Below are 25,049 nucleotides of genomic sequence, written 5' to 3'. Positions count from 1 at the left end.
GGGAGGGAAGGAAGGAGGGAGGGGAGGGAGGGAAGGAAGGAGGGAGGGGAGGGAGGGAAGGAAGGAGGGAGGGGAGGGAGGGAAGGAAGGAGGGAGGGGAGGGAGGGAGGGGCCGGGTGCGGTGGCTCACACCTGTAATCCCACCATTTTGGGAGGCCGAGACAGGCAGATCACGAGGTCAGGAGTTCGAAACCATCCTGGCTAACATGGTAAAACCCCATCTCTACCAAAAATACAAAAAATTAGCCAGGCGTGGTGGCGGGCGCCTGTAGTCCCAGCTACTCAGGAGGCTGAGGCAGGAGAATGGTGTGAACCCGGGAGACGGATCTTGCAGTGAGCTGAGATCATGCCACTGTACTCCAGCCTGGGCAACAGAGACTCCGAGAAGGAAGGAAGGAGGGAGGGAGGGAACGAAGGAAGGAGGGAAGGAAGGAAAGAAGGAAAGAAAGAAACAGGAGAGGAGGGGAGGGGAGGGAAAAGAAAAGAGAAGGAAAGGAAAGGGAAAGGGAAAGAGAAGGAAAGGAAGAAAATAAATACTGGGGCGGGGTGCAGTGGCTCGCACCTGCAATCTCAGCACTTTGGGAGGACTGCTTGAGCCCAGGAGTTCAAGACAAGCCTGGGCAACACGACAAGATCCCGTCTTTTACAGGAAACTGAAAAATCAGCCAGGCGTGGTGGTGCGTGTGCGCACCTGTGGTCCCAACTACTAGAAAGGCTGAGGCAGGAGGATCACCTGAGCCCAGGAGGTCGAGGCTGCAGTGAGGCATGATCGCACTCCAGCCTGGATTAGAAAGAGACTTCATCTCAAAAAAAGAGAGAAAGAAAAGAAAACACTGGAATAATTGCTTTCTATACAATAGCCAAATTTGAGGAATACGGTTTTAGCCTATTTTAATCATTTGCTTCCTTACATTCTGAGTAACAACTACTGTTCCAGATGTCACACACATTTCTGACAATCAAATTTTATTTATTTTAATAAAGAACCAAATAAAAACTACATTCACTCCAGGGGAAAGGCTGCATTAGTACCCAGAAGTCTAACTGTCCTGAAAACTGAAGACAGTAAAATTCACTAATCCCCATCTTCAGGGCCATCAAGCCATGTATGGATTCCTGACTGTGTAATGTGTTTCCTTTTGGGATCACCCCACAAAGATCAGAATGAAGGTCTTATTAAAATAAAATTTAACTTCAACACAGTTTGTTTATATATATAAAGCAGTTACTTCTATAGTATTCAATCACGTTTCCTCAAAACTAAATGTTTCAACAAAAGCCAGGGGTGTGTGTGTGTGTGTGTGTGTGTTTGTGTGTGTTTGTGTGTGTATGTGGGGGGGGGGGTGTATGTGTGTGTAAAATATGGCATACCTGCATATCTTCCCCCTAATACTTCCTTAATTATGGAGATATGGGCAAAAAAACACCAACAGATTTGGATGGCAAATCTAGCTTCTTGTAATGATCAAACTCTATGTTGCCATAACTAATCCAGGAATAAAATGAGCACAATCAGGAGCATTAATCCAGTGCTGTGTGCACAAGGAGGGAGTGAAGACACAAAGGAACGAACGAATGCTGACAGAGCCCTCCGTGCTCCAGACACAGGGACTATCGTGCTACACATTTTAAATACGTCATCTCTCTCACTGAAGCAGGACCCTCACTTCACGGGGGAGAAGATGGCGGCTGAGACAGTGCAGGCCCCAGGTCACCCAGCCAGTGGGTGGCAGGATTCCAACTGGCTCCAGTGCCTACACTCCCTCCTCTTTGCTAAGCTGCCCCTACTGCAGGCAGCCAGCCCCTGTTTGCCAAAGAACCACTTCATTACTAAAGACTCCACAAAGCAAAAATCAATCAAATTAAGAGCAAGATTAAGGCAAAAAAATTTTTACTAATCAGGGACTTATACTGGCTATGAAGTTAAATTCAGTAACCAGTGTCTTAAGTTGCTTTCATCTTAAAAATGTTACTTTTTAAGCAAAAGTGTACACTATAAAAAAGGAACTATGGAAAAATTTAAAGATGACAGGGTTTCTAAAAAATAGTTTTCCTAGGAGTTGTTAAATATCATCTTCAGAGGCTGGGCATGGTGTCTCACGTCTGTAATCCCAGCACTTTGGGAGGCTGAGGTGGGGGGATCACGAGATCAGGATATCAAGACCATCCTGGCTAACACGATAAAACCCCGTCTCTACTAACAATACAAAAAATTAGCTGGGTGTGGTGGCATGCACCTGTAGTCCCAGCTACTCAGAAGGCTGAGGCAGGAGAATCGCTTGAACCCAGGAGACGGAGGTTGCAGTGAGCCGAGATCACACCACTGCACTCCAGCCTGGGCAACAGAGCAAGACTCTGTCCCCCCCTCCAAAAAAAAAAAAAAATTCATCTTAAGAAAAAAATATATAAATAATTTACTTGCTGAGGAAAAATTCGTGACAAGAGCATAAATAATAGGTAACATTTTTGGACAATGTCTTTACCTGGAAAGAATAGAAAGATCTGGATGAGCTTTGAGCTGTATTTCGTAAAGCATCAAAATTGGCATAGCTGTGTAATTTTTCAGATCTTGGTAAATGTTATTCAATAGAACGACTACTACACCTCGCCTCTAAATTACTAATAAAGCAGTGGAGTAAAAATCGAAAGTCGGTATGACTTACTTTGGTTCTCCTATCTTGATGCCAGGATGCTGTGTGTAGGCGTGGGAATGTGTGCTTGGGGCAGACTTAAACGCCATTGGACAAATAGGACACTTGTAGAAGACTTCACAGTGAGAACCTTGAATGTGAGACTTCAGAGCAGCCACATCAGAGTACACAACATTGCAATGCACACATCTGTTAGAAAAATAAACACATGGTCATTAGCACAAGACCATAACACACGTGTAACTGCAAAAACTGGGTGAGATGAACATACTTTCATAGCCCTTTTAGGCTTTTAATGGCCCTTTGGAAGTATATTTTAGTTTTTTTTCCTATTACAAATCAATTTAATTTTTTATGCTTTTTGTGTGTGTTTTTTTTTTTTTTTTTTTTGAGACAAGGTCTCGCTCTGTCGCCCAGGCTGGAGTGCAGTGGTGTGATCCCGGCTCATTGCAACCTCCACCTCCCAGGTTCAAGCAATTTTCATGCCTCAGCCTCCCAAGTAGCTGGGATCACAAGTGTGCACCACCACGCCCAACTAATTTTTGTATTTTTAGTAGAGATGGGGTTTCGCTATGTTGGCCAAGCTGGTCTCAAACTCCTAGCCTCAAGTAATTCACCCACCTCAACTTCCCAAAATGCTGGGATGATAGGTGTAAACCACCATGCCCAGCCTATTTTTATATGTTTAAGAGAAAAGATCATGAAGAAGAAAAATGAAACTCAAATAGTCTATTTTTGGAGCATCTTTAATTAACATTTTTAAGAATGGATGGCAAGTCTCCAGACTACTGTTTTTGGAGAGGCCTCCACATGCTGGATGCTGGCACCTGGGCTCTGAGTTTCCTACCCATCCCCAGGACCTAAATGGCATTTCTAATGGAAGACATCTTCAGTGTCTAAACCTACATGCCATGAACACAGGGGCAGAGAAGAACAAAGAAGTTCTGGCTCCAAGGCCTCGGCCCACTGTTTCCTGGTACACACTGATGTGGTCAATGTATACAGGGTTCATGGTGGTCCACAGGATAGAGAAGGTCAACCACCTAGGTGTTCTGTCTCCTAGAAAATACATTTAAGTACACTTGCATTTGTTTAAGAAATTGCATGAATTATAAACCTCTGAAAATTCAGCATCTCTTAAAAAAAAAATTGTCTCTCTAGCTTATAATCTCACAATTAGCTAATTACTTGCTCAGATATAATCCAATGAAGACAAACTTTAAAACTAAAATACATTTCTCCTCTATCTCATCTTTTTCACACAAAGACTCTAAGCAACACTTATAACACCTCCACTTGATGACCAAGTCTTCCTTGTTCACACCTGAAAACTATTTAAGAGTGGTCTCTCTGCAGGTACAAAAGTCTCCAGAAATATACTTCTAATACAACTGAACATACGTGCTCCCGGATGTAAACTACCCAGGGAAGAAAGACTGCAGACAAGGCCTGGTTTCCAGGGGGAAGTATCCAAAGACGTCTATGACAATCTAAGATGCTTCTATTCTTAGAACCTCCCTTCTGAATCATGGAGATGCTTCCAAAGTTACACAGGAGTGGCATGTTCTGGATTACATGCATTCTATTTAGGCTTTGCAAGCATTCTGTTAAAAATCATAACTAATGCATTAGCATTTCCAGTGACTTAAGGCATTATGTTCAGCAACAGCTATGTTAAAACACTAGTAACAACAGGAGAATAAAAGGAAAGCCTCGCTAGCCTATCTACTTGAACTGGTATTTCAGGCAATAGAGCCACCCAAGCATACTGAAACCATTTTGGGTTAACTTACTGGGTTATCTTGAACAGGTTAATGCTCCTCTCTGAGCCAGTTACTCATTTGTAAAATGAGAAGAGTTAAAATAGATCATTTTTAGTTCTTCCCAAACCTAGAAGCCTACAACTCCCATGAAAGAGGAAGATTATGTAAAACAAAAGTAGATGAGTAATTAATGAAACTGAAGGACCCACCACACCATAACTATAAACAGAAGATTTTCCCATGAAGGATAGAAAGATGGTGGTGTTCAAAGGGCAAAAGACCCAGGAAGGACAAAAAGGAATACAGAGAAAAGCAATAATAACCTGAAGTCACTCGGAGTGAGAGGAAGGTTTAATGTACAGCAAATAAAAAGGAAGTATCTAAAATAAAGATGGAATTTTTTGAAGCAAAAGGAAGTGGCTGTGACTCAACCCAGAGAACGCCATGGAGGCCAAGGGAAACCCTCTTTAACAAGTAAGAAACGAAAGCAGGGTATTTTAAAAAGTCATACAACATCTGCCTACAGGAAGAAGAGGAGTTTCAGGGGGCACCAGAGGCCAATGGGGGATGTAAATAAGACAAAGAAAGGCAGACTTCGAACGGCTCATACAGTATCTTAATGCTATGAAAAATCCTGTCTACTAAGAAATACGTAATATCCTGAAGTCCTGTTCTGGATAGCAATAAACTTTCTTTATTTTTTGAATTAAAAAAAAAAAGTTTACAGTATAAAATCCTATAACCATTCCCCTTTCTAGATACAGAGTCCAGTGTATCAAGAGGCAGGAAAATTCAGAAAAAATATTTGACTTTTATCAATATATAACTTTTACGAAGTTAACCAGGAGCCAGGGATGACCCATCAATATTTGGGAGATGTAATATGAGCAGGAGGAGAGACAGCAAGGCACACTGCACCAAGACGAGACAAAGTGAGGCGTGGGAACCATGCTGCCACATTAGACTCCTCTGGCTAAAGAAAAGACATATTGAAAATGAGTAACTATAAAGCCAAAGGGAGCAGAAAACATGACAAGGCCACAGGGGTACTAAGCCCCACTTAAACATGAACATGGACCATTACATGAAGCAGCAGAGGAAAAGCATTACGGTTAAAAATGTTCCTCTCTTCTAAAGGAGCAGTCAATATGAACTAAACTTCACAACACATCATTTTTTACCAGCCCCATATAGCCTCAAGTCCAGGGAGAAAAAAATCCACACTGAACACAAAATTTTTGGTTAACAACTTGAAATATGCAATTCAAAATACCAAATTTGAACAACTCTGTGAGTAGGGCAAAAGAACAGAAGGGCAAGGATGGTCTTTTCCCAAGTGGGCTCATTACTTTCAGCCTGCATGTGGAGCTTCTGTTTTAATTCAGGAAAGACAGCAGCAATAGCTAAAATTGCAGAAGTCATACTTCTTTTAATCATACCAACCTAAGTTTACTTTCATTATATCAGAAAAACTAAACATTTGAGAAAAATTCGACATCAGTGCAAAGAAGAGCACTTGGGAAGTGCTGCAGAGCTGCTTTCTATTATTAAACGCAGAATCCATTAATAATGGTTTCAAAACGTGATGGCAAGAACGAAAGTATTATTCTGCATGGACTTTGCAGATCTGGGGCACCTTTGATTATCCTGTTTTACTCAGTAACATCCCAGTGGAGCTGGAGGCAGACAATGCACCAATTTTATAGACAGAGGCACCACAGTACAGAGAGAATACGTGAATTACCACATAATTAGTTACTGGCAGAAGTGGTACAAGAAAACTGGTTTCTTGATTTCCAAGCCAAAGGTTTCCACCAGGCTAGATCTCAATTCATAAAACACTTGTGCATTACAGGTTTGGAGGCATGCGATAAAATGTGAAGTAAGTCTCATAGCTTAGTGTTATTAATGGAAAACTGGGCAGAACCACCTAGGAATTGATGATAACATAACCTAAACTTAAATAAAACCATCAAATCATGCTAACTGGACTTCATTTTTATTAAACATAATTTATTACAGGTAAAAAAAAAAATCATTGCATATTAACAATCTAACAAAGGTACCAGGTAAGCAAATACGTAATGTTAAGATAAACATATAGTACAGTAATACCTCTATTAACAAAGACACTGTGTATCAATGGACATGTTTTCTGGTGGAATCTTCTTAGTGAAAATATAAAAGGCACCAGAAGGTCATAAGATGGAGAAAAAAGTTCAAATGTATCATCATTCAACACTAGCTAACATTAGATTTACCAGATGTTGTACAATGCACATCTGAGAATCCTGGGGGGCAGTAAAAGGGACCACAGTGAAGATACACAGAAGAGACAAGGGAGGAATGAGAGAACTCGAATGGGGAGAGGGAGGAGGAGGAAGGGGAGAAGAGGGAGGAAGGGGAGAAGAGGGAGGGAGGAGAAGGGAGGAGTAAATGGGGAGGAGGGAGAAGGGGAGAGGGAGGAGGAGGAGTGGGAAGGGAGAGGGAGGAGGAGGAAGGGGGAGGAGGGAGAGGAGAGGAGAAGACAGGGGAGAGAAGGGGGGAGAGGGAAGAGGAGGAGGAAGGGAGGAGAGGGAGGAGGAGGAAGGGAGGAGGGAGAGGAGGAGGAGGAAGGGAGGAGGGAGAGGAGGAGGAGTGGGGAGGAGGAGGAAGTTATTTGGAGTGCAAGGCTGGGACATACACCCCATCCTTCAACGTGGACAAAATAAAAGTAAAAGACCATTGCACTATTTCTGTTTTCATGAGAAGGGGAAATATTAAGAGGTACAGAATGTATAGTTTTCTTGCAGGGGTTAAAATGCAAAGAGTATGATAGCAAAAGTCTGTTAAAAACGGTAGAGGCACAAAAAAACCTGACAAAGTCACACCTGCACACATGCAAGACTGCGCCTAAAAGGACAGGCCCCATGACCCTCCGATTTGCGAGGACCAGCAGGGCCGACATTACATTAAGAGGATTCAAACAGATGGACTCTACAAACGAGCTAGGTTCCCAGAGGATCTGTTAATCGAGGTATCACTGTATGACCCAGAAAACCGTGTGTGCAGACCACTCAAAATGCTGTGCGGTTGTAAGTGAACGAGTTTTACTTGCACATAAGTGAATGATAATACTGACCGAAAACCAACTCTCCTCGTGTAGTGCAGACAGTTCTTGGTGACGTGGGTCTGGAAGTGCACCGACCTGCAGATGGCCCCGCACTCAGGGCAGGTGTAGGGAGATTTGTGCTGATGGATTCTCTGGTGTGATGCATAACTGCACTGGTTAGGAAGCAGCATCTGGCAGATAGTGCAAGTCTTCTAAACAAACCAAAGGGGGAAACAGGGTTGGTCCTACTAAGTACTTTCTAATATGCAAAGAACCGTGGTTAAACCTCCAGATAATTATACATCCTTCATTTCAAATACTACAGTAATTGATTCTAAGCCCAAGGGAAGAGCCAACTTGAAAGTTACATGTCCTGCGTACAATTCTTTATCCTGTAAAATCACAGTATGTGCTATGTAGTCAGGCTCATCTCAAAGTATGAGCTAAAAACATCTGTTTTAGCAGAGTTCCAATTCTGTTACTTTTGCATTTTGCTTAGGGCAAAGAAGAGAGGCATTCTTACAAATTTATGTGAGCAAACAATTTTAATACATAGTAACAAGTTTATAGTCATATGTATCTTGATAGTAGTCACAGTCCTCACAATTCATAAAAAGCTTTCTCCAAAATAATAAAAATTAATTAGAAGCTAATCCGATTGTTCCTCGACCAGTTATTTGAAATCTGAAATACAGGAATGCAAAAGAATGGCTACAGCAATTATTTGTTCTTTTTGCACTTAAATTGGCCTTTAAATGGATGACCTGGCCATGATAAAATTTATAATTAAAACCAAGGAACTCAAGTTCAAGTATATAAATTTAGACATTAAATTAAAATTTTATAGAGCTTAAAATCTGATTATGCATAAAATAAAATTAAAGGTGAAATCCTCTTTGGAAAAGGCTCTATATCATTAACTATCCAGGAAAACCCAAAACACTATTTTTCATCCTCTTGGATATAGGCAATAAACATGGTATATTTTTAAAAACACAAAACCAAAAAAAAATTAAAGTAAACATAAACTGAGGACTTATTACTTCCACCCCAAAAATAAACCTCACATAGCATATGACATAAACTGTGTTTAAATACTTTCAGAAATTCATGCAAACACAAATTATCTACCATCTTCTAAAATGTACAATTTGTATTAAAGCCAAAGAAAGCCTCAAAATATAGATTCTTGCTAAGATTCAAAGCATTTGTTTATATTGACAACAGTTAAGAAATTTTAAAACAACTTTTTTTATTCTTCTAGTTTTTGAAGCACGCCCAAAAATTAAGGTTTAAACTTCCAAGTGACTTAGACTAAGAAAAATAGGAAACTCACTTGAAAATTCTTTCTTGATTTTCTCCTGAAAGGACTAAAATAACAATTTTATCCCACAAAATGTTTATTATAATCACAAAATAAGAACATTACAGGTAGCTTTGATGAAGTTAGCATCATTAAAAAAACAGCACTCCTTTTCTCGTAACACATATTTCAAAGGTTAAAACAAGCCACAGCAAGGAAAACCAGTCAACAGATTCATTAATAACAGATCCTGTTAACATCTACATTACCACAGGTAATCATTTGTTTCTGTGAACTCAAGTCTTCTATCTACCTTCACACAGTCCCAGGCAGGGAATTATCATGTCTGAACTTCCACAGGCAACTTAAAATGTCTTGCACTTACTTGGGAATAAAGTTAGCATTTTCTATACTAAAAGAAGTCAAAAAACATTATATATATATACACACACACACATACATTTATATACATACATATACACACACACATGCATGTGTGTGTATATATGTTATATTAAAATATATACATTGGTCCCATCCTACCATGAGTCAAATGGTAAGATTAAGCTAGGTATTTAAAATACATTAAGTAAATTGAAGTACATCATCTCATTTAATTCTCATAACCTATGAAGCAGATAACATCTCCATTTTACAGATAAGGAAATGAGGTTCAGTAAAGTTAAGAAACTCGCCCAAGGCTCCAAACCTATTAAGTGGAAGAACCAGGATTTGAACTGGAGTCTAGGAGTGGGGTGGGGATATAATGAATGAATAAACAAAAACACACAGGGAAAACCATTAGCAAATATACCAACAGTGCCCACAGTATGTCAGTGTCGACGTGAGTCCCCCTCCCCTGCTGCTTCTCTTTTATCTAAAGTAATGTGATTGTACTACTTTTAGAATGGTAGAAAATGGAAAGAAAATCTAAAAAGCAGACAGTGTTCCCTGAAAAAAATTTTCACATTTTCATCAAGATATACTACAAATGGTTATCCTTCACAATACATATAAGATGCACAAGGAATTACTTAAATTCATTGGAATGTATCATCATCATGTCTCCCCACCCAGCTGTACGACTCTGCACTCACTCGTTCCCATCAGCTGAGGCTCCTCACCCACTTTCGGTACAGAAGCACAAGGAGAAAGAGGGAGTCATAGGGACTACAGCCTCAAATCAAAATGCTTTCATACTTTGCAATTCCTGAAGTGGGAGAAAATGGTCACCGGGGAGTCGCGCTGGACACTAGAGACCTTGCCTTTAGTTTCTGTAGATGCATGCATATCTTAGTTACCCCTGCATTTCTATCTTTATTTACCTGCCTCCTCTACTCCTTGACTCCATTCTGTTTGGGTTTTGTTTTTGTTCTTGTTTTGAGATAGGCTCTCACTTTGTTGCCCAGGCTGGAGTACAGTGTCGTGATCACAGCTCACTGCAGACTCCACCTCCTGGCCTCAAGCGATCCTCACTCCTCAGCCTCCCCAGTAGCTGAGACCACAGGCACACGCCACCACACTCAGCCAATGTTTGTATTTTTTTTGCACAGACAGGGTCTCACATATTGTCCAGGCTGGTCTCAAACTCCTGGCCACAAGCAATCCTCCTGCCTCAGCCTCCCAAAGTGCTAGGACTACAGGTATGAGCCACCATGCCGGCTTCATTCCATTTTGAGGAAAAAAACAAGCTATTTTGGTTGGAGACATCCTCCTCCTTGATGGTTGCATGGTATCAATAGTTTTAAACTCATATGACATCATTTGCTTAACTGTATTCCCTCAAGTTGTATTCACTGTTCCTGTTATAGAAAACTTGTCATCCCTGCTTCCCATGATAGTGGTGATGCATTTTCACAGCACAAAGGAGTATCTTCCATCAGCTTTTCTGGAATGCTTTGAATTCATGAAAATGATGAACATCCTCTGGGTTTGGGGGGATGTATTTCAGCATGAGGGCAGACAAGGATTTCTTTGGGGCCTGTAATGACTGACTTTCCTTACTTTTTTTAATCAAGTAAATTAAAATATATCTTAAAATTCTAACACTCTACTATACAAGCTGAAGCTACTTAGTAGAGGATAAAGCAGTTGAATGTGACGGTAACTGCCTTTTCAATAGAAGAAAGCATAAGAAAGGGCACCTACGTGGTTTTATGTGTCTCTTGACATTTTACTTATGTCATCTAAAAATGGATAAATGTTTTCAGTACTTAGGTAATAAACAGTTAATTTCTATTCTACAGCAGACTTATTTGCTCGGTTGAACTGTTACTTTTTAAAGTAAACATTACTTTTCAATAGTCAGGTAATACTAGAAAGCTATAGGAAAATAAAGCTGAAAAGTACCCACATTCCACGCTTTGCAATTACAACCGACTCTGTGTATCCTGAGGTTCTGCATCTATGTATTCAGTCCACCACAGATCAAAAATATTTGGGAAAAAAATAACAATACAACAATAAAAAATACAGTATAACAACTATTTACATAGTATTTACACTATTAGATATTATAAGTAATCTTGAGATGATTTAAAGGACACAGGCAGATGTGCTTAGGTTCTATGCAAATACTGTGCCATTTATAACAGGGGCTTGAGCATTCTCAGATGTTGGTATCTGAAGGGGGTCCTAGAAACAACACCTGAGGAAACTAAGAGATGACTGTACTCATTTTTTTTAAGAGACAGAGTCTCACTCTGTCGCTCAGGCTGGAGTGCAACAGCACGATCTCAGTTCACTGTAACCTCTGCCTCCCAGGTTCAAGCAATTCTCCTGCCTCAGCCTTCCAAGTAGCTGGGACTACAGGCACACACCATCACACCCGGCTAATTTTTTTGTATTTTAGTAGAGACAGGGTTTCACCATGTTGCCCAGGCTGATCTCGAACTCCTGAGCTCAGGTGATCTGCCCACTTCGGCCTCCCAAAGTGCTAGGATTAGAGGCATCAGCCATTGCACCCTTCTTGAGCCTTTGCTATCCAATCCTGGCACTGAAATCCATCAATGGCATGCTAATGCAGGCTACAGGGAAGGGGGAACCTGGTACATTCTGGCCAGTTAAGGAATCAGAGAGTGTTCAAGCTTGACATCCTCTTTCTATAGATGAGGAATTAGCTGAGTAATAAGAAAAATAATTATACGTGTTTTTGCTCATATTGTAGGCAGAAAACAGCCTGAGAGAGGTACGTGAGAAACAGTGAGAGAGGCTAGAGAAATTAAGTATGGCCGTACACTTATGCTTAAATTTCAAACAGACCAAAAGCCTACACCAACATGAAACACTGCAGCTAAAGTCAGAAACAATGCCAGCTTAACAGTCAGCCCAGATGCTAAGTAAATTACTCTCACCTCATTAAAAGCAGTTCCATAATCTTCTGTCTACAGTATAATTATCCAAAAATAATAAAGTATACCAGTTTGTTTTGTGGCTTTCACTTTTGTCCAATTTCAGACTGAGAACACAAAGAAAGCATTTCATTTCAGATCTCACTTAAATGGAAGTCATACCAGGCAAACACAGCAGAGCTGGCTCTGTATGCCTTTCGCTCACAGAGTTAGACGGTTGTGCTGGTTTTGTCCTCAAATCATTCTGCTACACAAAACATCCCTAACAAGAATTGACAGTTAAATGAACAAATTTACAGAAAGCTATGTGGCCAACACATATAATCTACTTAGATGCTTATTAATGAAGAATATGGGTAAATTAAAACTTGATAACACTAAAATATAAACTAGGACAGGACTAGTCTTGACCAAAATTTAAATTAAACACTTAGAAGAGCAGGACCAAAAACCAAGGGTCATGAGTCTTCAGCTAATAAGGGTATTTTGGGAGAGGGAGGAAGGGAGGAATTCAGGTGAGCTCCCCGGTTTCCAGAGGAAGCTGTCTGAGCAGAGCGGATCTAGAAATGAGAACCAGCAGAGGCTGCTCCCGGGAATATAGTTAGTATGTTATATTAATGATGCCCAGAAAGTTCCCGAAACTAAAGTGAACCAGCAATTCCCGAAAACGAGGACCACTTTAGATGTCACCTTTATCCACACTCCGGAAAGTGACTTGGAAGTAACCCCAAGAATCCATCCTTACGTGATTCCTAAGGTCCCTCCGGCTGTAAGAGCCTATGCTTCGACATCTTAGACAAGCAGAAAGAATGAACCAGCAATACAGAAACTTTGCCTTGAGTTCCGGCTCTGCCACCAATTGGGCATTTGCTTTTTTCAATTGTAAAATAAAAGGGCTGGTCAAAAGACCTATAGCATTCTGTGATTCTACAGCTGATATAAATGCCACAAGAAGAAAACAGGTTTTTAAAATTAAGGGGTTACAGAAAGCATTTCCAGTCTATAGTTGGTTAAATTTAGACATGGTTTTAAGAGGAGTTGAAGCAATGACATCCCAACACACTAAATTGGTATTTATCAATTATTCAAACGACAGTCCTCAGCTCTTAAATACTTTATGGAGAAGAGGAAAGCTCCTCTGGTCTCTCGCCCACTCCCTTTTCTCAACATACCCCAAAGCCGGGATTATTAAGCAGACAGATCAGAATACAAACCCCTAACTGGGGCAGATTTAATGGCTAAAGAGTCAACTGCTCAGAACTCTGTTTTTATTGTACTGCTTGATTCCATGCTCCCTGGAAGGTAGTGATCCCCGCAAAGGTCCTCAGCCCTCTGGCTCTCTCCCTCTGCCACCGCCTCCTCCAAGGGGTAAGCAGATGCATGCAGGCAGTCTAATCTCAGCCTAGCAGGCTTTGGGTTCCTGGTCCAGATCGTGTAGTACAGTGTGATCAAATCCCAAGACAGCTTTGGGAACGTATGGCAAAGAGAGCCTCAAGTTAAAACCATATATTCCAACACAGCTCTTACCAGAGACCTGCTCTTGGGGGTCACTGAGCACAGGCCAGTTAATAAGGAAGCAGTGCTTTTGAGTCTCTCTGGCGACTGTTAGTTCTGCATAGATTGTCCACGGAACACTTGGAGGAGGAGCAGCAACTGGCAAAGAGAATGCACCAAATGCCACCCAAACCTTCCTTTAACCCATGGCATACTGGCAGTCTCAGAAGGCTAAAGGCATGCGTAAGGGGAGATGGTGAGAGGCATAGGAGGAACAGCCCCAGCTGGTGCTCACAGGCAGACAGACCCTTTGCTGGGTGCAGAGAAGCACCCTGGGGAAACTGAGACAGGCTCTGTTCAAAACATAAACAGAGGTCAAAATACAAAATGATACCAAGGAAAAAATAAAATATAAAAGGAAAGATTAAAAAAGGGGATAGTGACTGAGCTAAATCAAGAAAAGTGTGTTCTTAAGAGAAAGGCTGAGGTCTTAAAAGAGGCTCAGCTCACCAGATGTGAAAGGAAAAAGAAGCAATTCTCACTCCTAACTGCTTTTAAAGACGGGGCTAAGAAAGGAAATTGACACTGGGCGGAGAAAATGTCTTCAATTCAGAGACAACAGAAATCCCAGGAAGTCAAATGGAAAGTCACCCTCCCAGGAAGCCTAATTGCAAAAACAACTGAGATTGGGGTCTGAAAGTCCCAATAATGGGACAGAGCACAATAATGCAATTACAGAATCTCTCACTGAAGACAGGACAGCTACATTAGGATCTTTTTTAAAAAATGGAGTAAAACGTCCACTTTCAGGAAAATGGAATAAAAGTCACTTTCCCTATTCTTCCCATTAAGTACAACTCAAAACCCTGAACATTATATATAAAATAAACATAAAAGGACTCTGAAATGTGGAGTGAAAGATTAGCTAGGGACCTCAAGACCCTACGAATGACAGGGTAGTCAGTTCCCTAGGTTTCTCTTTGCCTCACATGTACCAGATTTGGAGCTGAAGAAGCTAGTAACCCAAAATGCCAATGAGAAGAGACAAAAAAAAAATCCCCAAGAAAAGCCTGTGCTCTGTAGCCGACGACCAGGAAAGGGGTGCCTAGGAAAACAGAAAACTTTTAAATGAAGACTGCTCTACTCCAGCCAAGTCCTACAGAAAACACTGTGGCCGCACCCCAATCTGTGCCAAGTCGAGGTGGAGTCAAGACTTCATTCAACCCTCTTGAGACTGTAACGAGCTGCCTGTCCTAACGCCCCTACCCAGATGGTGGGTGTCAGAGAAGGCCAGTAGCGAAGGGGAATTTTCATCTCTGCCAATTCCCCCACCACCAGCCCAGCAGGTATTTTTTTTTTTTTTAAACCCTAAAAAAAGAATCTCCAGGTCCAGATGGTTTCACTGGAGAATGCTACCAAACAAAGAATTCTACCAAACAAAGAAAAACTAACACCAATTATACACACTCTCTTCCAGAAAAATTGAAGAGGAGGGAATACTTCTCAATTCTTTAAAAAATGAGTGTCAACCTATCTCAAACCAGATAAGAACAAAACAAAAAAGGAAATCTACATGGATATAGATGCAGAACTTCTTAACAAAATAGCAGCAATTATAATTCAAAATATATAAAAAGAATGGCCGGGCGCGGTGGCTCAAGCCTGTAATCCCAGCACTTTGGGAGGCTGAGACGGGCAGATCACAAGGTCAGGAGATCGAGACCATCCTGGCTAACACAGTGATATCCCGTCTCTACTAAAAAATACAAAATAACTAGCCAGGCGAGGTGGCGGGCGCCTGTAGTCCCAGCTACTCGGGAGGCTGAGCCAGGAGAATGGCGTGAACCCGGGAGGCGGAGCTTGCAGTGAGCTGAGATCCAGCCACTGCACTGCAGCCTGAGCAACAGAGCAAGACTCCGTCTCAAAAAACAGAAATATGCAGCTTGACCAAGTGGGATTCATTTCAGAAATGCAAGGCTATTTTGATATCTGAAAAATCAATATAATTTACCCAAAAAAACCCTGAAACCAATAACTGAGTTCAACAGAGTCAAAGGATACACAATATGTAAAAATTATTTGTCTCTATATATATTAGCGATCAATATGTTCTCACCAAAAAATATGATACCACTTATGATTGTTTGAAAAAATAAATCTAACAAAACATGCACAGGACTTACATGATGAAAACTACAAGGCTGGCGCAGCGGCTCACACCTGTAATCCCTGCACTTTGGGAGGCTGAGGCGGGCGAATCACCTGAGGTCAGGAGTTCCAGATCAGCCTGACCAACATGGAGAAACCCCGTCTCAACCCTGTCTCTACTAAAAGTACAAAATTAGCCGGGCATGGTGGCACATGCCTGTAATCCCAGCTACTCGGGAGGCTAAGGCAGGAGAATCGCTTGAACCTGGGAGACGGAGGTTGCCGTGAGCCGAGTTTGCACCACTGCACTCCAGCCTGAGCAACAAGAGTAAAACGCCATCTCAAAAAAAAAAAAGAAAAGAAAAGAGAACTACAAAACAAAGAATCAAAGATATAAATAAATGAAAAATCACTTCTCGGCCTTTTGGCTAAGAACAAGTGTAGTATCTGTTCTTATCAGTATAAATAAATGAAGAATCTGTGCTCATGTTCATGGATTGAAAGGCTCAATATAGTAAAGATGTCAATTCTCCCCCAAACTGATATGTAGGTTTAATGCAATTCCTATCAAAATCCCAGCAAGTTGTTTTACAGAAATAGACAACATATGAAAGGCAAAAGAACTAGATTAGTGAAAACAATTTTGGGAAAGAAAAATCAATTGGAGGCATCCATCTACCAGATTCGAAGACTACCTACAGTACTCAGACTGTAGATACTGGTAGAGGGACATACACACAGATCAATGGAACAGAATAAAGAACTCAGAAACATCCCCACACAAATGCCTGACTGATACTTGACAAAGGGGCAAAAGCAATTCATTGGAGGATGACAGCATCTTCAACAACTATCCATGTATGGGGGAAAAAAAATGACCCTCCACCTAAATCTCACACCTGATACAAACATCAACTCAGAATGAGTCACAGACTTAAATGTAAATCACAGAATTATAAAGCGTTAAGGAAAAAACCATGGGAGAAAATGTTTAGAATCTAGAGCTATGCCTTAGACTTGACACCAAAAGCAGGGGTCATAAAATGGAAAACTGATATACTTGACTTCATGAAAATTACAAACTTTTGCTCTGCTAAAGACCTGTTAAGAGGATGAAAAGAAAAGTTACAGACTAGGCGAAAACACTTGCAACCACATAGTCTTTTATTGAAGACTAGTATCTAGGCTCTATCAAGAACTTGTGAAACTCAATGGTTTGTTGTAAAAGCAAACAACCTAATTAGAAATGGGCAAAAGATATGAAGAGACATTTCACCAAAAAGGAAAAACAGATGGCAAATTAAACCCATGAAAAGGTGTTCAACATCGTTAGTCACTAGGGAAACACAAACTGAAACCACAATAAAATAATACCACGCACCTATCAAAATGGCTAAAATAAAAAATGGTACCACCACCAAATGCTGCAGGATGCAGAGAAACTGGATCCCTTGTGTGCTGCTCCTGGGAATATAAAATGGTACAGCCACTCTGCAAAACAGTTTAAGAGTCTAAACATGCAAATACCACATAAGCCAGCAATTATATTCTGCTGATAAATAGGCATTTATCCCAGAGAAATAAAAACTTATGTCCACACAAAAACCAGTAAACAATGTTAATAACAGCTTTATCCATCATAGCCCCCAACTGGATCCAATGCAGATGTCTTTCAACAAGTGAATGGTTAAATGAACTATGGCAAACCATACAACGGAATCTACTCAGCAATACAAAGGAATATACTATTGATATACGCAACAACCAGGGAAATATGCTGAGTGGAAAAAAAGCCAATCCTAAGGAGTTATATACGATATTATTCCATCTATATAACATTCCTGAAATGACAAAATTATAGAAATGAAAAACAGCTTAGTGATTGCCAGGGTTAAGGAGCGAGGAGAGGGTGTGGGTGGCTATAAATGAGCAATATGAGATCCTTATAGTGCTGGAAAAGCTCTGTTATCTTGACTGAGTCAATGCCCCTTTCCCAGTTGTGATACTGTTCTATAGTTTTGTGAGATGTTACCATTGTGGGCAACTGGATGAAGGGTATACAAGTTGTCTCTGTATTATTTCTTACCTAGATCTATAATTATCTCAAAAGAAGAAGGGAAGGAGGTCCCTCTGCCAAAATAGTACCTTTCTCCAGACCTGGTAAACCAAGGAGCTGAAAGGCACTGAGTGAAGAGTGATGGACCTGCCAATCTAGCAAGGACCCCAGAGGCCACACCCCTTACACTTTCTGAACCATGAACAGTGGCAGCAGGGTCGGTTCAGGAATCCACTTCAGGTGACGAGACTAGACTAACTAGACACTAATGTGCAGACCCAGGGCACCCTGACTCAGAGTCGCAGGCACAGGCTTAAATTGCACTGGGTTCCTACCCCAGAAAGCACAGGCCAGGGTGTGAGCACTGAAAAGCTGTTACAATGTGGGCTGGTATACTCTTCCAATTCACCCATGAGCTACCAAGAATGTGGAGGTCAATGGGGAAATGGAAAGTTAAAGTGTTAAATACATGGAATACTGGCTGGACAGGGTGGATCACATCTATAATCCCAGCACTTTGGGAGGCTGAGGCGGATGGATCACTTGAGGTCAGGAGTTCAAGACCAGCCTGGCCAACATGGTGAAACTCCATCTCTACTAAAAATACAAAAATTAGCTGGATGTGATGGTGTGTGCCTGTAATCCTGGCTGCTCTGGAGGCTGAGGCAGGAGAATCACTTGAACCCAGGAGGCAGAGGTTGCCGTGAGCCGAGATTATGCCACTGCACTCCAGCCTGGGCGACAGAGTGAGACTCTATCTCAAAAAAATATATATGGAACGTGTTGGACAACAGAGGAAAGGAGGGGCTCGGCACAGCCGCCGGTACCTCAGGCTCCCCTGGGTCCATTTCCAGATTTGTAAGCGGTCATGTGCGTTTTAAGTGCCACCCTCAGACAGAAACCAAGTTCTGTGGGTAGATGTTTTCCCAATCGAGTTGAACAAACTATAAACTGGCCGACAGTCATGTGACTGGCAAGTGAAAAGGATGAAACAAAGGCTACTTTCTCTTTTCTTTTCTCCCTGTCTTACTGCAGCCCCCACCTCCCGCTCCCATGGCTGCTGGACGGCACCCTGGGCAACAGTAATGGGCGAGAACCCCCATGGTCACATGTGGAGGCTAGGATGGCAACAGCCACAGGAATTCTACTGAGCCCCTAGAGCCGAGGAAGAGACTCCAGGTTGGGTTAAACCATGAATGCTGAAGACACAGCAGCTACTCCCACTGAGGCAGAAGCCACACTCCCCGCCTGGGTCTGAGTGACACAGTCTGGCTGCGTCTGGGAAATGGGAAGCTGTGGAGAGGCATTCTGGATCCAGTGAGAAAGGGGAAACAAGGAACAGGAGGACAGCGTGCTATGGGGCCTTTTCACACTGCTGGTCCTGCAGTGCGTGGCTATGCAGTGGGCTGAAGCTCACTACAAACCAACGCCCTTCTGTGGTGAGCTGAGTGGCCTACATAGATGAGGGCATGGCTGCAAAAAGGACACAGAACAGGAGGTGAGTGTTTTGCTTGTGTGTATCTGGCCTGAGAGTTAAATGTACATTCTGCCCCGATTCACTCCTTGGGATTCCGCGTGAAATAGGTGACCTGCGTTATTTTACTCATCCCAGCAAGACACAAAAGTGATGCCAAAGCAACCACACACAAAAGAAAAGATGTTAATCTCTCCTCCCGGGGCAGAGCTTCACCCATTTCACCCTAGTTTGGCTGTTGAGCCTAAAAGGTTAATAAAGAACAAAAACTAGGGAAACGCAGGGAAGAAGGAAATCCTACCCACCTGCCCATGCCCTTCCTTGCTCTCAGAGAAGGAGGTCTCAGACAGACACATCTGAGGGTAGCTCCAAAGGCCAGATACAGAGCACACAGCTCATAGTGAGAACCCTCCTAAACCAGGACACAGTCGACCACTCTACACAGTCCAGCAGCAGACAGACACGAGACAAGAGGAAAACAGAAATGAAGAAAGAGCTTTTTGGCGTTTTCCCCTTTTTTACTGCATCCTGTTAGGATGAAAAGAAATATTATCCTTTTGATGAAGTGGTGTCAAGATGGGAGGACATCCATGGAGACAGAACCCAGGCATTGTCACCGGGCTAGGTTAACAGCTGGAGCCATCAGAGCCTTCTTAAACTAAGTCGCTGCTTTCCTGTTTTTTGAGCATTTTACTGCTGGAGTCAATGAAACATTTAACATTCAAACCTGCAAGAATGCTGTCAAAACTCTTTATTGCTTCCATTTCCACTAAACTGAAAAACCAGAGAAAAAAATTACCAGGGTATTCTTGATCTTTCGTTCCCCAAACTCGAAATGCTACAAAGAGCTTAAACCAGTAATTACCCTTGAGGAACTAATCACCAAGATAGTACCAAACTTCTGAACTGCAGCACAAACATCCTAATTAACAAACTATTGGAGGGGAAAAAAAAGGAAAGCCCAGTTTACTGCTAAATCTTTATAAAGACATGTTTGAGGGGCAGAGTATATTAGCTCAAACTAGTGCTCCCTTTGAATTTCACAAGTGGTTTTTTTTGTTTGTTTGTTTTTTGGAGACAGGGTCTCTTGCTCTGTCACCTGAGGCTGGAGTGCCACGGTATGATCTCAGCTCACTGCAACCTCCACCTCCCAGGCTCAAGTGATCTTTCCACCTCAGCCTCCCAAGTAGCTGGGACCACAGGCACGCACTACCAAGCCCAGCTAATGTTTGGTATTTTTGGTAGAGATGAGGTTTTGCCATGTTCCCCAGGCTGGTCTTGAACTCCCAAGCTCAGGCAATTCACCTGTCTCGGCCTCCCAAAGTGCTGGGATTACAGGCATAAGCCACTGTGCCCAGTCAAATTTCACAAGTTTTCTGGTTTGGACATTACGTCACATGGTCTAACTCCAATTTATTTCATTCAACATGTCTAATTACTTCCAAATAACAGTATTATAAATTTATGATAAATACATTTCTCTATTAGCTAAAAGTTGCCTCATTAAGTAGCAAATGATGGAGATAAAAGGCTGGCTGATGCCCACTGTTAAATGTAATTCACAAACATCGACCTGCACTTCACTACAAAACAAAAGCTGCAAACACATACAAAGGTATTCTGTTTAATTGGAGGTGGGTTTGCCATTTGTGGCTTAAATTCATTGCAGTGAAGGATATTACTGAACACACTTCTGGACCACCATCTTAAGTAAGCAGACATGCCATAGAAGTGGGTACTGATAAATGCATTCAACTATAAAAGAAAGATCAGCATTATAAACAACAGTAAGCTCAGTACAGCTGCCAGCAGATAAATAACAGTAAGTATTTTTCTAAATATCAAAATTGTCACTAACTCAGGAACTCTGATGATGAAGCCTGGCTCAAACACCTAATACAACAGGATGACACTATAATCAGCTAAATTTCAGACTTTCAATATACATTCCAATGACCAAATGATTACCAAAATCTAAAGTTCCACAACTCAGTTAGTACATATATATTATCTTCCCCAAAAAAACTATTTTATTAAAATAAGATCAATGTTTCAACATTGTTTCTATTCTTTTTTTTTAATAGATATGATCTCGCCCCAATGCCAGGCTATAGTGCAGTGGCTCAATCACAGCTCACCGCAACTTCGAACTCCTGGACTCAAGCAATCTTCCCATCTCAGCCTCCCGAGTATAGCTGGGGGCAACAGGCACATGCCACTGCTGCCACAACCACCACCGCCACTACCACTCCTGCTACCACCTCCATCACCGCCGCCGCCACCACATCCCCAGCTAATTTTCTCTATTCTATGAGAACAATCCTTACTGGATCATGTGCCTGGCTGCACAGGCATGCATGCACACACACACCCATCCATTTCACTGCATTCCCACCCTAAAATCAAGGACATCTTATCAAGCACTCATGCCTACAGACTCATCACTGAAACACGAAAATTTAAATGATACTCTACTTGTCCACTCGTATCTGCAGCCTGCTGGAAATGTGTAGCCAGTGACGTCTCGTCCTGGAAGACTTCATTACACTCCAAACATTTTAGACTATGTCTACACAGTTTGGAGGGGTCTTCATCTAGGGGCATGGCTGGGGTGATGGGAGTGCTTGAAGGAGCCGATATGACTGTCCCAGTTATGCCAGACTGAATTTTTGTGACAGTGTGTGTGCCGGCTCCCACAGGGCTCTGAAGAGTGGAAGTTGAAGTGGAAGTATTGCTTGATGGAGAAACTATCATTTGATCTGCTGGGACTGGCTTTAAAATTAAGTGGGAGCATTGCATTACCACCCCTTTCTCCTTATGCCCACGGGCATGGGAAAGGAGGCTGCATTTGTTGTAAAAAACGAGGTTCTTTGTACAATGGTTGCACGTTACTTCGATGCGCACGCTCCGTCTGTCGTAGTGCTGGGTGAGACTCTTTTCAAGTGCAAAGGAGTCCCCACACTCCAAGCACTTGTACCCACGCGTCGGTAACGTGATCCCTGCATTGGCGGGAGGACTGAGGTTTGGGATGTAAACAGGGACTGGATTGACACTGCTCAGCACCTTGTTGAAAGCTTCCACCACAGAACTCTGCAAGGACGACACCACCTGGACTCGAGACACCTTTTTGGGGGGTTGCGAGGCTGCTGCATTGATTATTGCCTGCTTTATTTGTTGCTGAGGTTTGGTTAGCACTTGGCGGAGTTCAGAGGTGGCCTGGGCACCCTGAGGCAAAAGGTTAAGGTTGGCAAGGTGCACAGTCTTTGGCACGAGTTTGGCGTTGGCCAGGCTGGATGCCGGCACCACGACAGTTTGCTGCTGGATGGCATTGGCGGCTTTAATGATGGCGCTGCTGGCGCTCTGGACAGAGGCAGCAGATATGACCGTGGCTTTCACCGTGGTGTTGTTAGCGAGCTTCAAATTAATGACTTGGGATCCTGCCGTCTTTACAGCAGACACTGGGAGGAAAGCAGTAGCCACAGGCTTGATTGTGACCTGTTTAGGGGTGAGCTCTGCAGGGGAAACTGCATTGGTCACGACGGCGGACTGGAGAGGCGCCCTGGGGGGAGAGGAAAGGACGGCGGCTGATGCTGGAGATGACAGAAGGGATGTCACAGAGGCCATCACGGATGCTGTCTGCTCGGAAGGTTTCTTCCCAGAGTCAAGATCCACTTCTGGCAGTACCCTGGTCACTGTTCTCTTGATTTCCCCAGAAGATGTCTTAATGGTTTTTATGCGAACTTTGGGGATTGCTGGTGTGGACCCTGCGGGAGAGGACGGGGATCCCTTGCTGCTGTTCTCACTTGAGATGCTTCTGGGACTATCTGGTTGCTTTAGGGATGGTTTTTTGGTCCCGTCGATCAGATTTTGGGATTCAGGAGACTTGTCGGCGGCTCTCGGACTGTCGTTTACTTCTTTTGGTAATGGGGAGGATTCCCTCGAATTGGCCACTGGTTCTTTGCAGGAGTCTGAAGCCGCCTTTTTAGCGCTAAGAGCCGCGATGGCAGCGATGCAGGACGAGAGCTTGGAGGACGACTTTGTCTTTGATGGCGCAACGCCGGGAAGGCCAGCGTCATTCTTCTCGGAGCTCGGCTTCCCATCCAGGACTCTGTTTTCCAGCACCTTGTCAGAGTTTTCCTTCAATTTATCCTCTGCTTTTCTGACTTTAAAAGGTTCATAAACGCTCAGGTTTATAGAATTGGCTTCTGCTTCTCTCTTAACAACTTTGTTTTTCTCCATATTGCCTGACGTGGAAAGTCCCGTTTTGCTGGAGTTTTCCCCTCCCAGTGCCTTCAGCTTATCGTAGTCCTGCTGGGGAGCCGACCCCGTCAACACGTTCGACCTGAAGCTTGATCGCACATCCTCCTTGTCAGGAGGGTCATCTACCTCAATCTTCTCATCGTCGTCAAACTCTTCAGCACTGGAGATCGGGCTAAACTGGCTGAACGTCGAGTCTTTCAGAGTCACCTCAGAGGCAGGCACATCTCCTTTCAAGGACTTCGCTCCATCTTTACTGTAACTGTCGAGGGAGGACGTTGTGAGAAACCCATTATGTAGGCCATTGCCGGTGGGGTTGTGGCTGTCTTTCTCCCCGCCCTCAGACGAGTCGATGTTCCGAACGTTCTTGACGATAACGCTGACACCCACGTCAGAAGATGATGGTGCGTGGGAGTCGTCCTCTCCGTGAGCGTTCTGCTTCATGTGGCTTTCGTGGTCATCATGTCCAGACTCAATAGCTGCTTTAGGATCGACCATATCTGGGATGTCAAATGCTGCCAGGAGGTCATCAAAGTCTGGGGTCTTCATATCCCCCATGGTCATGAATTTGAGCAGATGTTCTGTTAAATGAGCAGAAAATAGTTCCATCAGAAATTGATATTTCCTCGCGATGAGATAAAACCCCTATACAACTCGCACTAACGTAACAATGATTACCAAGAGCGAGCAAGGAGGTAACTGCATTTACGGTAACTACGAAACTCTGAGTCCAAGTGGACAAACATCAAGAAAATACATGTAAGACCTAGATAATTTTAGCTTCAAAAGTGATCCCTTCATACTGCTGTACGGCGTTACCAGCATGGCTCCCAGCTAACAAGAATGAAGTTGACTGAAACTGCTGTAGCCTAGAAAAACAGGTTCTGGTTTAGCAACTAGAAAATGTGTCATTTTCATAAAAAGCTACTTCCAACATATTTTGATCTTGACAGTATTTAATTCCGCTAGCAAAATTATCACTATCATCGTCACCATCAGATTTGGGATACCTTATTAAAAGAAACATGCCACAATCAAAAAAGCCAATTACAGATTTCAATATTCATCCACAGAAAGAAAAGAAACGAGCATCCACACCCACCGCAGGATACCTGCTAATAAATTCCACTTGGGACTTTTTTTAAAAAAAACCCTAAGGAGCTGATTCCGTCCATTTTTATTTAACCCTAATTTTCCCTGTTATGTTTGTTAAAAAAGAAACACTCTCAGATGACAGGAGGATGCAGAGTTTTAGAAAAATGGCTGGTCACAGTCGTTACTAAACATGAAGGATATATGAATACATGCAGTGCTTGAGGGTCTTTAAAAGGGGCCCATCCCCCCACCTGCAGAGGACAAGTGACTGTCAGGGGGAAATAAAGCCTCCACTGCAGGGGGTATGTTCTGCTCCCTGGACCCCCAGCCTTCTGTCCTGGGACTCTACTGTTTCCTGGTCTCTACT

General features: G+C 42.6%; 1 protein-coding gene and 1 pseudogene across 28 annotated transcripts in view; one reads left to right on the top strand and one right to left on the bottom strand.

Annotated features, from left to right (window-relative positions):
* ZNF532 (zinc finger protein 532) overlaps positions 1-25,049 on the bottom strand; it is a 127,752-nt gene that overhangs the window by 45,987 nt on the left and 56,716 nt on the right. For 17 of the 28 annotated variants that reach the window (XR_004180091.1, XR_004180092.1, XR_004180090.1 and 14 more), the window contains 3 exons: positions 21,806-24,168; positions 7,536-7,717; positions 2,664-2,840 (listed from right to left, as the gene is read on the bottom strand). Coding sequence is in view for 25 of the 28 variants with exons in the window: in XM_031658857.1 (XP_031514717.1) it covers positions 2,664-2,840; positions 7,536-7,717; positions 21,806-24,168 (2,722 nt within the window). In the remaining 3 variants the exon portion in view is untranslated. The remainder of the gene's footprint in view (positions 1-2,663; positions 2,841-7,535; positions 7,718-21,805; positions 24,169-25,049) is intronic. The other 11 variants (XM_031658877.1, XM_031658875.1, XM_031658880.1 and 8 more) reach the window with 2 other exon arrangements.
* LOC116271559 lies at positions 16,209-16,378 on the top strand (annotated as a pseudogene).

This window comes from Papio anubis, chromosome 19 (assembly GCF_008728515.1).
Source record: "Papio anubis isolate 15944 chromosome 19, Panubis1.0, whole genome shotgun sequence".
Lineage (NCBI taxonomy): Eukaryota > Metazoa > Chordata > Mammalia > Primates > Cercopithecidae > Papio > Papio anubis.
The sequence above is the reverse complement of the archived record's forward strand: the minus strand, read 5'-3'. Positions and strand labels throughout refer to the sequence as shown.